Source organism: Carcharodon carcharias, chromosome 22 (genome assembly GCF_017639515.1).
Source record: "Carcharodon carcharias isolate sCarCar2 chromosome 22, sCarCar2.pri, whole genome shotgun sequence".
NCBI classification, from domain to species: Eukaryota; Metazoa; Chordata; class Chondrichthyes; order Lamniformes; family Lamnidae; genus Carcharodon; species Carcharodon carcharias.
In genome coordinates this window covers 51,105,568-51,120,190 of record NC_054488.1, presented here as the reverse complement: position 1 = coordinate 51,120,190, position 14,623 = coordinate 51,105,568, and the positions used below count along the sequence as shown (strand labels likewise).

Genomic DNA, 14,623 nt, shown 5'->3' with positions numbered 1-14,623 from the left:
GAAAGAAGTCACTAGTGGGAGTGATCTACAGGCCCCCTAATAGTAACCACAAGGTAGGACAAAGTATTCAAGAAGAAATATTGGGTGCATGTGATAAAGGGACGGCAATAATCGTGGGTGATTTTAACCTATATATAAACTGGAAAAATCGGATTTGCAGTAGTAGCCTTGATGAAGCGTTCATACAATGTTTGAGACAGTTTCTTAGTTCAGCATGTTCAGGAACCAATCAGAAAGTAGATTATATTAGACTTGGTATTGTGTAATGTGAATGGATTAATTAATGGCCTCAGAGTAAAGGCACCCCTAGGTAGCAGCAACCACAATATGATTGAATTTTATATCCAGTTTGAAAGAGAGGAGAGTGCATCTAAGACTAGTATTTTAAACTTAAATAAGGGCAACTATGTGGGCATGAAAGCTGAGCTAGCTGAAGCGAACTGGAATACTAGAGGATATATCAACAGAGGAGCAGCGGGAGACATTAAGGGGATATTTCAGAATAAGTATATTCCACCTATAAAGAAATACTCTAAGGGGAGGATCCACCATCCTCGGTTAACTAAAGAAGTAAAGGAAAGCATCAAATTTAAGGAAAAGGCATATAACTGCACAGAGATGAGTGGCAGGTCAGATAATTGGTCAGAATATAAAGAATGGCAGAGGATGATGAAAAGGTTAATCAGGAGAAAGAAATTAGAGTATGAGAGGAAGCTAGCTAGAAATGGAGAAATGGATAGCAAGAGCTTCTTCAGGTATTTAAAAAGGAAAATACTAAGTGTTGGTCCTCTGCAGAGCGAGGGTGGGGAGTTAATAGCAGATAATAGGAAAATGGCAGATGAAATTAACAAATATTTTGCTTCTGTCTTCACTACAGAGGATACAAAATAATTCCAGTAACAGCCATAAATCAGGAGGTGGAAGAGAGAGGGGAACTTCGTGAAATTACAGTCACAAGGGAAGCCTTGCTGAGCAAACTGTTGGAGCTGCGGGCAGCAAGTCTCCGGGTCCTGCTAGACTTCATTCTAGGATTTTAAAAGAGATGGCTAAAGAGGTAGCAGGTGAGTTAGTGTTAATTTTCCAAAATTCACTAGATTCTGGAAAGGTTTCATCTGACTGGAAAGAAGCAAATATAACTCTTCTATTCAAGAAGGGAGGGAGATAGAAAACAGGAAACTATAGACCAGTTAGCCTGACATCAATCATGTGGAAGGTGTTAGAATCAATCATTAATGAGATTATAGCTAGGCACTTAGAAAAACTCAAGGTAATTGGGAAATGTCAGCATGGTTTTATGAAAGGGAAATCATGTTTAACCAATTTGTTGGAGTTCGTTGAAGGATTAACTTACGCTGTGGATAACTGATAGCCTGTAGACATGCTGTACTTGGATTTCCAGAAGGCATTTGATAAGGTGCCAAGGTTGTTGCGGAGAATAAAAGCTCATGGTATGGGGGGTAATGAATTAGCATGGATAGAAGATTGGCTGGCTGGCAGAAAACAGAGTATACATAAATGGGTCATTTTCTCATTGCCAGGAGGTAATGAGGGGAATTTTGAAGGAGCCTCAACTTTTTACAATTTATATCAATGATTTAGATAAGGGGAGCAAAGGCATGGTAACTAAATTTGCAGATGACACAAAGATAGGTAGGAAAATATGTTGTGAAGAGCACATAAGGAGGTTGCAGACAGATATAGGTAGGTAGAGTGAGTGGGCAAAAATCTGGCAGATGGAGTATAATGTGGGAAAATGTGAAGTTGTTCATTTTGGCAGGAAGAATGAAAAAAATTAGACTGTTACTTAAGTGGAGAACGACTGCAGAATTCCGAGGTGCAAAGAGGTCTAAGTGTTCTCGTACATGAGTCACATCCTTTATTATGAGAGAAATTGAACATAAATGGAAGAATGTTATGCTTCAGTAGTAGAGGGAATTGGTGAGGCCATATCTCAAATACTATGCGCAGTTTTGGTCTCCTTATTTAAGGAAGGATGTAAATGCATTGGAGGTGGTTCAGAGGTTTTTTTTTATTCATTCACGGGATGTGGGCTTCACTGGCTGGGCCAGCATTTATTGCCCATCCCTGGTTGCCCTTGAGAAGGTGGTGGTGAGCTGCCTTCTTGAACTGCTACAGTCCATGTGGTGTAGGTACACCCATGGCACTGTTATGAAGGGAGATCCAGAATTTTGACCCAGCAACAGTGAAGGAATGGCGATATATTTCCAACTCAGGGTGGTAAGTGACTTGGAGGGGAACTTCCAGGTGATGGTGTTCCCATCTATCTGCTATGCTTGTCCTTCTAGATGGTAGTGGTCGTGGGTTTGGAAGATGCTGTCTAAGAACCCTTGGTGAATTCCTTCAGCGCATCTTGTAGATGGTACACACTGTTGCTACTGTGCGTCGGAGGTGGAGGAAGTGAATGTTAGATGATATGGGCCAATCAAGCGGGCTGCTTTGTCCTGGACGTTGTCAAGCTTCTTGAGTGTGTGGGAGCTGCACTCATCCAAGCATCACAATACTGACTTGTGCCTTGTAGATGGTGGACAGGCTTTGGGGAGGCAGGAGATGAGTTACTCATCGCAGGATTCCTAGCCTCTGACCTGCTCTTGTAGCCACAGTATTTTTATGGCTAGCCCAGTTCAGTTTCTGGTCAATGGTAACCCCCAGGGTGTTGATAGCGGGGAATTCAGTGTTGGGAATGCCAAGGGGCAATGGTTAGATCCTTTCTTGTTAGAAATGGTCATTACCTGGCACTTGCGTGGCACAACTATAACTTACCACTTATCAGTCCAAGCCTGGATATTGTCCTGGTCTTGCCGCATTTGGACATGGACTGCTTCGGTATCTGAGGAGTCGCGAATGGTGCTGAATATCATGCAATCATCAGCAAAGATCCCCACTTCTGGTCTTCTGATGGATGGAAGGTCATTGATGAAGCAACAGAAGATGGTTGGGCTGAGGACACTACCCTGAGCAACTCCTGCAGCAATGTCCTGGAACTGAGATGATTGACCTCCAACAACCACAACCATCCTCCTTTGTGCTAGATACGAGTCCAAACAGTGGAGAGTTTTCCCCCATTCCCATTGACTCCAGTTTTGCTAGGGCTCCTTGATGCCACACTTGGTCAAATGTTGCCTGATGTCAAGGGCAGTCACTCTCATCTCACCTCGGGAGTTCAGCTCTTTTGTCCATGTTTGAACCAAGGCTGTAATGAGCTCAGGAGCTGAGTGGCCCTGGCGGAACCCAAACTGGGCGTCAGTGAGCAGGTTATTGCTAAGCAAGTGCTGCATAAGGGCACTGTTGATGACCCCTTCCATTACAATACTGATGATCGAGGGGAAAGATGTGGTGGTAATTGGCAGGGTTGGATTTGTCCTACATTGTGTGTATGGGACATACCTGACAATTTTCCACATAGCTGGGTAGATACCAGTGTTGTAACTGTACTGGAACGGCTTGGCTAGGGGCGCAGAAAGTTCTGGAGCACAAGTCTTCAGTACTATTGCCAGAATATTATCAGGGCCCATAGCCCTTGCAGTATCCAGTGCCTTCAGCAGTTTCTTGATATCACGTGGAGTGAATCGAATTCGCTGAAGACTGGCATCTGTGATGGAGGAAACAGAGACGATCATCCACTCGGCACTTCTGGCTGAAGATTGTAGTAAATGCTTTAGCCTTGTCTTTCGCACTGATGCACTGGACTGCCCCATGATTGAGGATGGGGATATTTGTGGAGCTGCCTCCTCCAGTGAGTTGTTTAATTGTCCACCACCATTCATCACTGGATATGGCAGGACCGCAGAGCTTAGATCTAATCCGTTGGTTGTGGGATCGATTAGCAATGTCTATTACCTGCTGCTTATGCTGTTTGGCGTACTAGTCCTGTGTTTATAGCTTTGCCAGATTAACACTTCATTTTTAGGTAATCCTAGTGCTGCTCCTGGCATTCCCTCCTGCACTCTTCACTGAACCAGGGTTGATCCCCTGGCTTGATGGTAATGGTAGAGTGGGGGATGTGCCAGGCCATGAAGTTACAGACTGTGTTCCGAGTACAATTCTGCTGCTGATGGCCCACAGCGCCTCTTGGATGCCCATCTTGAGCAGCTAGATCTGTTTGAAATCTATCCCATTTAGCACATTGGTAATGCCACACAACACAACAGAGGGCATCCTCAAAATGAAGGCGGGACTTCGTCTCCACAATGACTGTGCGGTGGCCACTCCTACTGTCATGGGCAGATGCAGCTGCAGCTGGCAGGTTGATGAGGATGAGGTCAAGTATATTTTTGCCTCTTGTTGGTTCCCTCACCACCTGCCGCAGATGCAGTCTAGCCGCTACTCGGATGGCTTGGTCACTAGTGGTGCTACCAAGCCACTCTTGGTGATGGACATTGAAGTCCCCCACCCAGAGTACATTATACGCTCTTGCCACCCTCAGTGCTTCCTCCAAGTGATATTCAGTATGGAGGAGCACTGATTCATCGGGGGGGGGTGGGGGGGGGGGCTGGATTTGTGGCCATCAGCAGAACATTTCCTTGCCATGTTTGACCTGGTGCCATGAGATTTCATGGGGTCTGGAGTCGATGTTGAGGACTCCCAGGGCAATTCCCTCCTGACTCTATGCCACTGTGTCGCCAACTCTGCTGGGTCTGTTTCCATGTCCAACAGGACGTACCCAGGGATGGCGGTGATGGTGTCTGGAACATTATCTGTAAGGTATGATTCCATGAGGATGGCTATGTCAGACTGTTGCATGACTAGTCAGTGAGACAACACACTGTTTTGACACTAGCTCCCTGATGTTAGTAAAGAGGACTTTGCAGAGTCATCAGGGCTGGGTTTGCCATTGTCATTTCCTGTACCTAGGTCAATGCCGGGTGGTCTGCCCAGTTTCATTCCTTTTAGACTTTTTAGCAGTTTGATACAACTGAGTGGTTTGCTAGGCCATTTCAGAGGGCATTTAAGAGTCAACCACATGGCTGTGGGTCTGGAGTCACATGTAAGCCAGACCAGGTAAGGACAGCAGATTTCCTCCCCTAAAGGGAGGTAGTGAACCAGATGGGTCTTTACGTTAGACTTTTAATTCCTGATCTTTATTGAATTCAAATTCCACCATTCTGCCGTGGTGGGATTCAAACCTGGGTCCCCAGAGCATTACCCGAGCATTACTAGTCCGGCGACAATACCACTACGCCATCGATTGATACACGGAATAAGTGGGTTGTCTTATGAGGAAAGGTTGGACAGACTGGGCTCGTTTCCACCGGAGTTTAGAAGAGTGAGGGGTGACTTGATTGAAGTATATAAGATCTCAACAGTCATGACATGGTGGACATGGAAATGATGTTTCCTCTTGTAGCTGAGTCCAGAGCTAGGGGGCACTGTTTTAAAATTAGGGACCACCCTTTTAGGACAGAGATGAGGTGCAATTTTTTTCTCTGAGGGTTGTGCAAATTTGGAACTCTCTGCCCCAGAAAGTGGTGGAGGCAGGGTCACTGAATATCTTTAAGGTGCATGTAGATTGATTCCCTTGCCAAACAAGAATCTAAGATTATCGGGGTAGATGGGGATGTGGAATTATAAATACAAACAGATCAGCCATGATCTTACTGAAAAGCGAAGCAGGCTCGAAGCGCTGAATGACCTACTTCTGCTCCTATTTCAAATGTTTGTGTATGTGGATATGCCTCCACACAGCCTTGTTTCCACACATCAAACGGAATCCTCAATTCTGAATATACAGGACAGAATCTCCTCTTAAAAGCAGTCTGTCTACTTTTGCTTTTAACTTTACAAATTGTAAATGTTTGATCATAAATGAATTTAAGCATACGATTTAGACAAATATGTACCATGAGAACATAAGCAGAACAAAAGCTGATTCTTTTGCCTTTGATGAGGAGAGTAAATGTCATCACAGTGAGATGGAAAGGGTTAACATAATTAGCCAGTATCAAAACAAAAAGTTAAATGGGTAAAATCTGTAGTCCACTCTGGAAAGCTATCTAATACAACTAGACAGCATTCTTTGTAGCCAAGATGCTCCAAATAATAAATCCCTACATTGATACACAAATCTTTCGAACAAGATTTTAATCCAAAACAAAATTTTGACAATGTTTCAGGAACTCAGAGGCAATAATATAATCACACATGAAGTTAACAAGCTTTGTTTCAAAGAAACTCGAAAGACAGCACTGCTCCAAGAACAGGAATTACCAATCTCAGCTCCATCATCACAGGAATGTGCAATAAGGGTGTGTGCGTGCCCACAATCCACATCACTATCACCCACTTCCCAACAAGCTGTCCACTGATCACCATCAAGAGAGATCTGGATGGTCAACTGGACACTCTCCAGGCAAGAGAGGTAAGTGACAGAAGGATAAAGAACAAAGTAGCTTGGAAAGGGGATTTATCCTTCTAATCAGGAATTAACAACTTTTCTGCAATCACTTTATCCCATTATGAACATATGAATTCAGAGCAGGAGTAGGCCACTCGGCCCCTTGAGCTTGTTCCATCATTCAATAAGATCACGGCTGATCTAATTGCAACCTCCCAACTACCCCCGATAACCTCTCACCCTCTTGCTTATCAAGAATCTACCTACCTCTGCCTCAAAAATATTCAAAGACTCTGCTTCCACTGCCTTTTGAGGAAGAGAGTTCCAAAGACTCTCAACTCTCAGAAAAAAAATCCTCATCAGTCTTAAATGAGCAACCCCTTATTTTTAAACAGTGACCCCTAGTTCTAGATTCTCCCACAAGAGGAAACAACCTCTCCACATCCACCCTGTCTAGACCCCTCAGGATCTTAAAGGTTTCAATCATTTCAAGGTGATCTAATCAATTACAGCACAAAATCTACTGACATTCTCAATATTTCTAGCATGAATTCCAAACCCAATGCTTCAAATTATGATATGTAGTTCTGAAGAAGTCAAACAAGCCACAAGAGGTTTCAATGTCATGTCCTGCACCAAATCATTTAAGCAGCACAGTTACATCTGTTTTCAAATGCCATATAGTGTCTTTGAAAACCTGAGGAATCCCACACCACTTCATAGTCAATTAAGTACGTTTGAAGTCTAGTCACCATTATAATATAGAAAAATACAGCAGTCAATTTTCACATAGTGAAATCCCACAAATAGTAATTAAACAAATTGCACATAATCTCTTTAAATGCTATTGGTTACGGTATAAATATTGGCCAGGACTGCCTGAACATATTGCTCTTCTTTAATTAGTGCATGGTATTTTTTATGCCCAGTTGAGGCTTTCATTTAGCAAGGTGGGAAGCAAAATACACCAGATGGGAGGCTCAGGAAACTGTCAAAAAGCTACTAAATATGGGGTGGATGATAGAGAAGTTTGGGACTTCATCCAGAAGATGTCAGAAGCTGGGGTTGGAGAATGGGATGGAAGGAAAGGTTGAAGGCTCAGGAGGGAAAGAGAGAGATTTGGATGCAGGAACAATTGTGGTGAATGGAGTGTGGGAGCATAGGCGATCCAGAAATACTTGTGAAGAGTGTAGTCTGGCCTTGAAAGATCTAAGGGTGATTGAGCTCTAGCAACACTCATGGTGGGGAAGCGGTATAAATGACTTCTCAAGGGAAATTAGGGATGGGCAATAAATGCTGGCCGAGCCAGCGATGCCCACACCTCATGAAAGAAAAAAAAACTGCAGAGTGGGATGTGAGGGAAGAAGGTTAGGAGCATTCATCGGGAGTTTGACAGTTGAACTTTGGGGTTTTGATGTTAATTTAAAAAACATCTTTTTACAGTTCAGTAAAAAGGTAATGCTTTTCTGTAAAGGGGCTGGAAAGGAGTGGGGTGTTTTACAAACAAGTAAGACCTGTCAAGCTCAGTGATTGACTAATGTTACCATCAACAGTGTTTATTATACTCTATAGGGGAGAAATCTTTACAATTACATTCTGGTGCGATAATGGCATAGGAAGGTCGCGTCATGATTGGCAGAGACTGCAAAAAAGAGAAAACACAGGATGTACAAAAAAAAAAGCAATCAACAAATCCCAACCCAGTAGTTCAAACTCCAGTCAAGTACTCTAAATTCAAGATGGAATCTCAAAAACTTTAAAATCTTCAGTCTCTTTAACTGATAGATGTTGTAATCTGAACTTCACATTTGACAGTTATCATTCCTGCTCAGCACAAGCTTTACTTAGTTGGGAGTTGCAACGATTACGTAGGTAGTACGCAGGTCTCAATTAAAACTATGGCCGGAATTTTCTGACCCCTTTGGCATCGGGCAGGTGGGGACAATATAGCAAGGCAGCCAGAAATCAGTTTCATGCCGTTGTGAAACCAGTTTGTGATCAACTGCTCCACCCGTCAATGGCATGCTGTGCTTCCCATCACCGCACGTCAAGAACCTAATTTCAATACTTTACCATCTCATTATAACCCCTGCTCGCTGGAATCAACATCCCCACACTGGATTATCCAGGCACCACGCTGATGTTTTTGACAACTGTAGATAAGCAGCTTGCACCTGGCAATCTGCACTTCGCTCAGGACTTCAGGTTTGTTTGCCTATCTTGCTTCACTACCTTGGCAGCACTCACAGTCATCATCACCGGGCTTTGCACGCAGCACCACATCACTTTTAGAGGGGCTCACTGGCTGGTCTCTACCTACTGACCAGCCGTAAGGCGGGGGTGGCTTTTCAACAGCTGCAGGGCTAGGGCTTGCTTGGGGAAGGGAGAGAAGTGGCCTCAGGCAAGGGCAGAGGCTACAGGGCGAGGGGTATACCAGGGTGCGTGGGAGGGCACATGTTGATTTGTGTAAGTGGCCTCAAGATGGTGAGGGCTGAGGAGGCAGTCTCCATAGGAGATGAGGCCAGATGAAGATGTGAGGGTGTGTGAGAGAGAGTGAGTGGTGATGTCCCTTGAGCTGGCAGTTAGAGAGGTGCCAGTGAAGGTGTGATGGTATTGAGAGTGAGAGAGTTTAGTGTGATAAGATGGTTGCCTTGCCCTGGCAGCACAGATGAGATCATTCACCCGTTTTCTGCACTGTTCGTCTGACTTCTAGTGTGCACTGACTGCCTCTGCCACTGCCTGCCAAGCTGAAGTGGTGAGATTGATGGGCCTCCTGTGGCCACAGTGGGGGCTGAGCACATTACAGCAGGCCTCCACAGCTTCTAGAAGGCACCCCAGGGATGCATCACTGAATCAGGGGAGCTGTACTCTTGGCTTTTTGGTCCATGTCTTCACCAGAGGTGTCTTGGGCTGCAAGCATTGAGGAGTGTGCACGCAGCTACAGTTTAAATATGGCGCCCTGCACGAAGAACTGGTAAGGTAATGGGGTGGTGGGCAATTCGGAGGTCACCCGCCAGTGAGACAGCATGTTTCCTGTGGCTGTATAATTAATGAGGCAGCAATGGAACGACAGTGCGAAAACCCGCCATTGCGGCTGACTGGCAAAACAACTCTTCTCCCACCTGCTACCACCCTTGTGCGAATATGGGACGATTCTGCCCTATGAAATGCTCCTATTTGGGAAAGGATTTCAGCATTGCATATGTAAACTTCTAATCTACTTTGCATCTCTTACAATCATAGTTTAAACCACAAAAGTGAATAGATGATTTAAATCATGTAATGAAATTGGCTGTGCAATGTGAAGTGACCAGCTCTTTTAAGTTCATAAATAGTAGGGCATAAGTTCACAACACATCTGCATATGCAACCATTTCAATGACAGCAATGCCTGAACATGTAGGTAACATTTAAGAACAGAATCCTAAAGCTAATTGAAGCTAATTGCTGTGAACATTTCATGCTTTAATCAGCTGAGTGATGCCTACTTCACTATTAGTACTGACAAACACAACAGACTTTAATAGTAAGCATGCATTTTACACACAGCATTTGGATTTACTGGCAGAAGGCAACAATCCTCAACAGGTTCTATTTTCCCAAATTAATATTTGAATTTGTTCGTGGTCCAAATGAGTAATCTACTAAATGAATGAACAACATCATATTCAAAAGGATCAAGGCGGAAAGAATGCTGCCAGATTATAAAGCACAGTATTATATTTTAATCAACCATTATTTCAGAATATTAGAATTCCCTGCAATATTCTTCTGATAAGTATAAAGTACGAGTTTCGATAAAAGGCATTTTCTAAACATGCTGTGTAATTTTTTTCTTAGTGGTATATGTGGAATTAAACATTTAAAAGTATAGCTAGTTAAATGCCTTCTCAACTATTCTAGAATTGGGAGGAGGGAAGGGAATAGAGAATTAATTTTTTTTAGAAGCATACAGCAGAGGAGGCCATTCAGTCCATCATGTCTGTGCTGGTTCGGGTTATCCAATTATTCCCACTCCCTGTGATCTTTGTTCATAACCCTGCAAATTTCTCCCTTTCAAGGCGGAGGCGAGATTCAAATGTGGCTTTCAAAAAGGAATTAGATGATTATGTGAAGAGAAAAAATTGCAGTGCTACAGGGAAAGGGTGGGAGAGTGGGACTAGCTAAGTTGCTCTTCCAGTCAGCTGGCACGGACATGAAGAGTCAAATGGTTTCCTTCTCTGCTGTAACCATTCTATGATTCTATGGAATCCTGTTGACATGAACTATCATTCCTCAAGGGGCAACCGACTGCATCGCAGCTGCTTTAAAACTGCCATATGGTCTACTATCTGTTAATATAATGGAAGTCAATTAGGCACATACTTGAGGATCAACAAACTCACCCAAATCTAGACAAAAGCATGTGTTTTTTGACATCTTATAAAATATACCATACAATGATGACTAGCCACAGAATATTTACTGCAAAACTCAAGTGTTTGACTAATCAATCCAAATACAATACATTTTCCCTGTTACTATGAATGTTGGTCTATGAAATTCAAATTAACAAAGCACATTTCATTAAAGCTAATCAATACCACCTCAGCTTTCTTCTGCACAACACAGCGAATATGCAGGCACGAGCAATACTTAATTTCTAAGTATCATAATTCTATTACAAACTGAGAGGAAAAATTAGAGTTAGCAAGCCAATACAGGAAGGAAATTTTATGGAAAAATAACAAGTGCTTATATTTCCAGCAGGTTTCCAGATGTTTTATTGCTCAAAACTCCAGATGAGTATATAGAAACCAATAATGACAGAGTCACCACTGGAATTAAATTTCAAAGTCATCTGAAAAGCTGAGAGCTTTAGAAAAAAAAAGTTGCAGAATTTCAGGAGTAAATACAATCGCACAGTTTAATTTATTTTTTAATATTATCTCTTCCAAAGCAATTTTAAAGACACACGAAACTACTCTTTAATAGCAAACACATGATTTCCATTTTCTTGGTTACTATGGACCTCCAGGTTTTACATATACACAGTACAATGCTTTCGCAATATACACTAACAGGAGATATTTTTAAACACTTTTAAGACTAAACAATCATGCTGAAAGATAGTTCAGAGTAACACAGATAAAGGTGTTTCGGGTTTCAGCGAGGTTTACGTTATGTTATGTCCATTTTATCTGGTCAGCTGTTTTTTATTCACTTTCAAACCACCACTTAAAGTGCTGATTCTTACAGTACTGGCTAACGGCTACTTTTCAGCTTGAAGCCTTGTTCAGACATACCTGGTTTTACATTTACACTTGGACACAGGAAAGCCTGGAAGCTAGACGCACAGAGCTCACTAACAGTCCCCATCATTCGGTTCAATGTTTTATAATCCAAAAGCCAGCAAATACATTTATTTCAGTGGATATGGTCTTTTCTCCACACTGGCTTCATAGGATCATTTAATCTCTCTGGCAGTCAGACAGAGTCTTGAAGTTCTCTCCCAAATGGGGAAATACTATATATAGAGAGAAACCATATGACAGTCTCTTGATGCTCCACTGCAGCAGACTGTCAGTAATCGAATTTCACTGGCCACACATCCAGGAAAGGCTTAAATATTTCCAAATTGCCAAGTATTACAACGTCACTGCCTGACAACCTACCTCTCAGTCTTCATTCAGCCAATCAGGTACACACAGGAGAAAACACAATCTAAGCTCTAATTAAGCAATAAAGTCAAATAATTGTGAATTACTTTTATCTTCAACCCTACCTCCCACTAGCCCCTCTTCAAGCTGCATTCCATTAAATTTTCTTCTAGGGGCTTTTAATTATGAGGATTCTATGTTCACCTACGAAACCTTTTTAGCATCAAGTGTTCATTGTTGCTTAGCAACTCACTGTTCCATTACATAAAATGAACATACTGCAAAAATGTACCACCAGTATTGTGAAAAAGGAAAAAACTGACAGAAATTAAGAGCCAGTGTTACAAAAAAAGACCAACTTAAAAGTGATTACAACTAGAAGTTTCTTCAAAAGAATGAAAAGATTCTTTCGAATGTGATTCCAAGATTCCTGCTTCGTAATAAAATGAACTGTATTCCCTAATTTACTGACAAAACATAAGTATTATTTTACAACTGACCACATTACTGCCAATTGATGCCACACTACAAAATATCCTATCTTCAGAGGATTTTTTTTGCAATGTTTTAAACCATTGACCCATCATATTTAACCATAAGAAATATGCCCCTCAGGTATTCATAATGAATTTCAGAAGTCTGCACATTTCTACTGCAATGTGACAGGTTAAATATAGAAGTTTTGACAAGATATAAATGTATCACATTACTATCAATGGTTTGTTTTATAATGTAATTTTTTAAAGAATAGGCTGATAGGCCATTTTATTCTCTTCTCATTTACAATTCAATTTTTTGAAAAATGACCTTTAAAAAAAATCAGAACAATATTGCATGAATAGCTTTATTCATTTGTCAAATTTTCCAAACAATAGTCAAAGAGCAGATAACAGTTGTGGTTCAATAACTGTCATCAAGTTTCTTTCCCAAGATTCTGTTCTCACGTTTGGTTACCTGCAGGAGTGCTTATCAAAGCTCAAGTTCTGCTCTTTTGCACTAGAGTTACCACATTTTGTGCAAGGCAGGAGTGAAACGTTGCATGGCAGCCACTTCAAAGCCCAGCCCCATTTCTTCAGTGGCATCAGCTGACTATCTGACCACTATCACATTTGAAACTTGATGATATGCTGCTGGAGGATTGCAGGAGCAGCAGAGTTGAAGATATACTATTCAACATATTTTCCTTTAGAAATAAGACATTTTCACACAATAGATATGCTCCTTTAAATAAAAAGCCACATATCCTTTAAATAAAAAGCCATATATAGAATAGAGTAACAAAAATAAGTTTAGATATAGATATTGTTTTCAGATAACATCATTTCACAGCATGCTAGTGTACTAACATGCCATGCCACAGTACGAGGGTGTCACTTCATCCCTCCCATTTGCTACATAGCAAGTTCCAATTCACTGCTAATCCTTTAACATAAGGAAGCAAATTGAATATTAGCCTCACACCATCCTTTTGCACCTTTTACTAATTTACAAGTGGCACTGGCGGAGCATTAACAGTAAAGTAACTGCCACCACACTGGACCAAAGAAAATAGTACATCTGTAGCAGGACCAAAAGCAACACACATGCATATCACAATGGAAGCCAGGGTAGAAAAGAAATTTTAGGGCCAGCGATAGCAGCAAATTGATATTGCTGCAGTTTTATTTTAATTTATGTGCAATCTTTAAACCTAACACGGGCCTTGGTTTGATCAATCCACAACACCTTTACAATCAATATACATGGAACTATGGTACAGCAACAGATAGTAAATGCATGCGTCAGTGTTCATAAAAATAACCTCTGTATGGCCCCACAGATCCAAAAACAGCTATAGGGCATCCAGGTATATATTTGTCAGTAGCCTGAAGAAAGCATTGACCACAAAAGTGGCAAGTTCAGTGGTACAAGAGCTATTAGAAAATGAAGGGATACATAATCAAAACAACAGGAGTCTGCAAAAACAAGGATGAAATGGTCTAAGATGCAAAAAGTCAGTAAGTTTCACTACAGACTCTCAGTGCAGAGGATTTTATTTTGATACCATCCATGGCATTCTTCTTTGTAGCTGTGATTTCTTTGAAGTACAATTTCCCCAACAAACAGAGTTTCTTCAGAAAATTATATAGGATTCCAATTAAGGATGGAATGTTTGTGTATCTATCATTTTAGTATTTCGTTGGAATGTCTTTCATACTAGTTTAAGGAAACCAGCCTCCTGTGATTTGTCATGCAAGGTTTTCTACTGCTCTATAATCAACAACTTGGTCTTCCAGCTATAAAATTGAGAAGAGAAGGAAAATTCAATGAGAGCTCTTTAATGTTAAAGGCCTGATATTTAGACTAAGTCCTAAAAAAAAACAATTTGAAGAAATGAATTTGATTTTTCCAATACAGATTCACTGCCAAAAGCTTAATTTTAAATTGTACGCAGGCTATTATAGCTCTCGGGAAAGATGCAGCTCCTTTCTTGATATCTGATAAACTGAACTGGGACTGTTGCATGTGACTTCATGGTGGTAAAGCAAAAATAGCGATTTAGCTCAAACTTCATTTTTCTTTTAAATCTAGCATTTTAATGATTATGATTTTGTTTTAAAGTGAAAATATAGATAGGATTAATACTTCAAGT

The 14,623-nt window shown here is 41.4% G+C and overlaps 1 protein-coding gene across 2 annotated transcripts in view; it reads right to left on the bottom strand.

Annotated features, from left to right (window-relative positions):
• Positions 1–14,623, bottom strand: part of cyth1b (cytohesin 1b) — a 231,499-nt gene that overhangs the window by 174,398 nt on the left and 42,478 nt on the right. Inside the window, exon 1 of one of the 2 annotated variants that reach the window (XM_041216748.1) lies at positions 11,638–11,910. The exons of the other annotated variant lie outside the window; for it this stretch is intronic. Coding sequence (XP_041072682.1) covers positions 11,638–11,713 — 76 coding nt within the window. The 5' untranslated portion in view covers positions 11,714–11,910. Of the gene's footprint in view, positions 1–11,637; positions 11,911–14,623 lie in introns of those variants that run through there. 2 annotated transcript variants of the gene reach the window in all.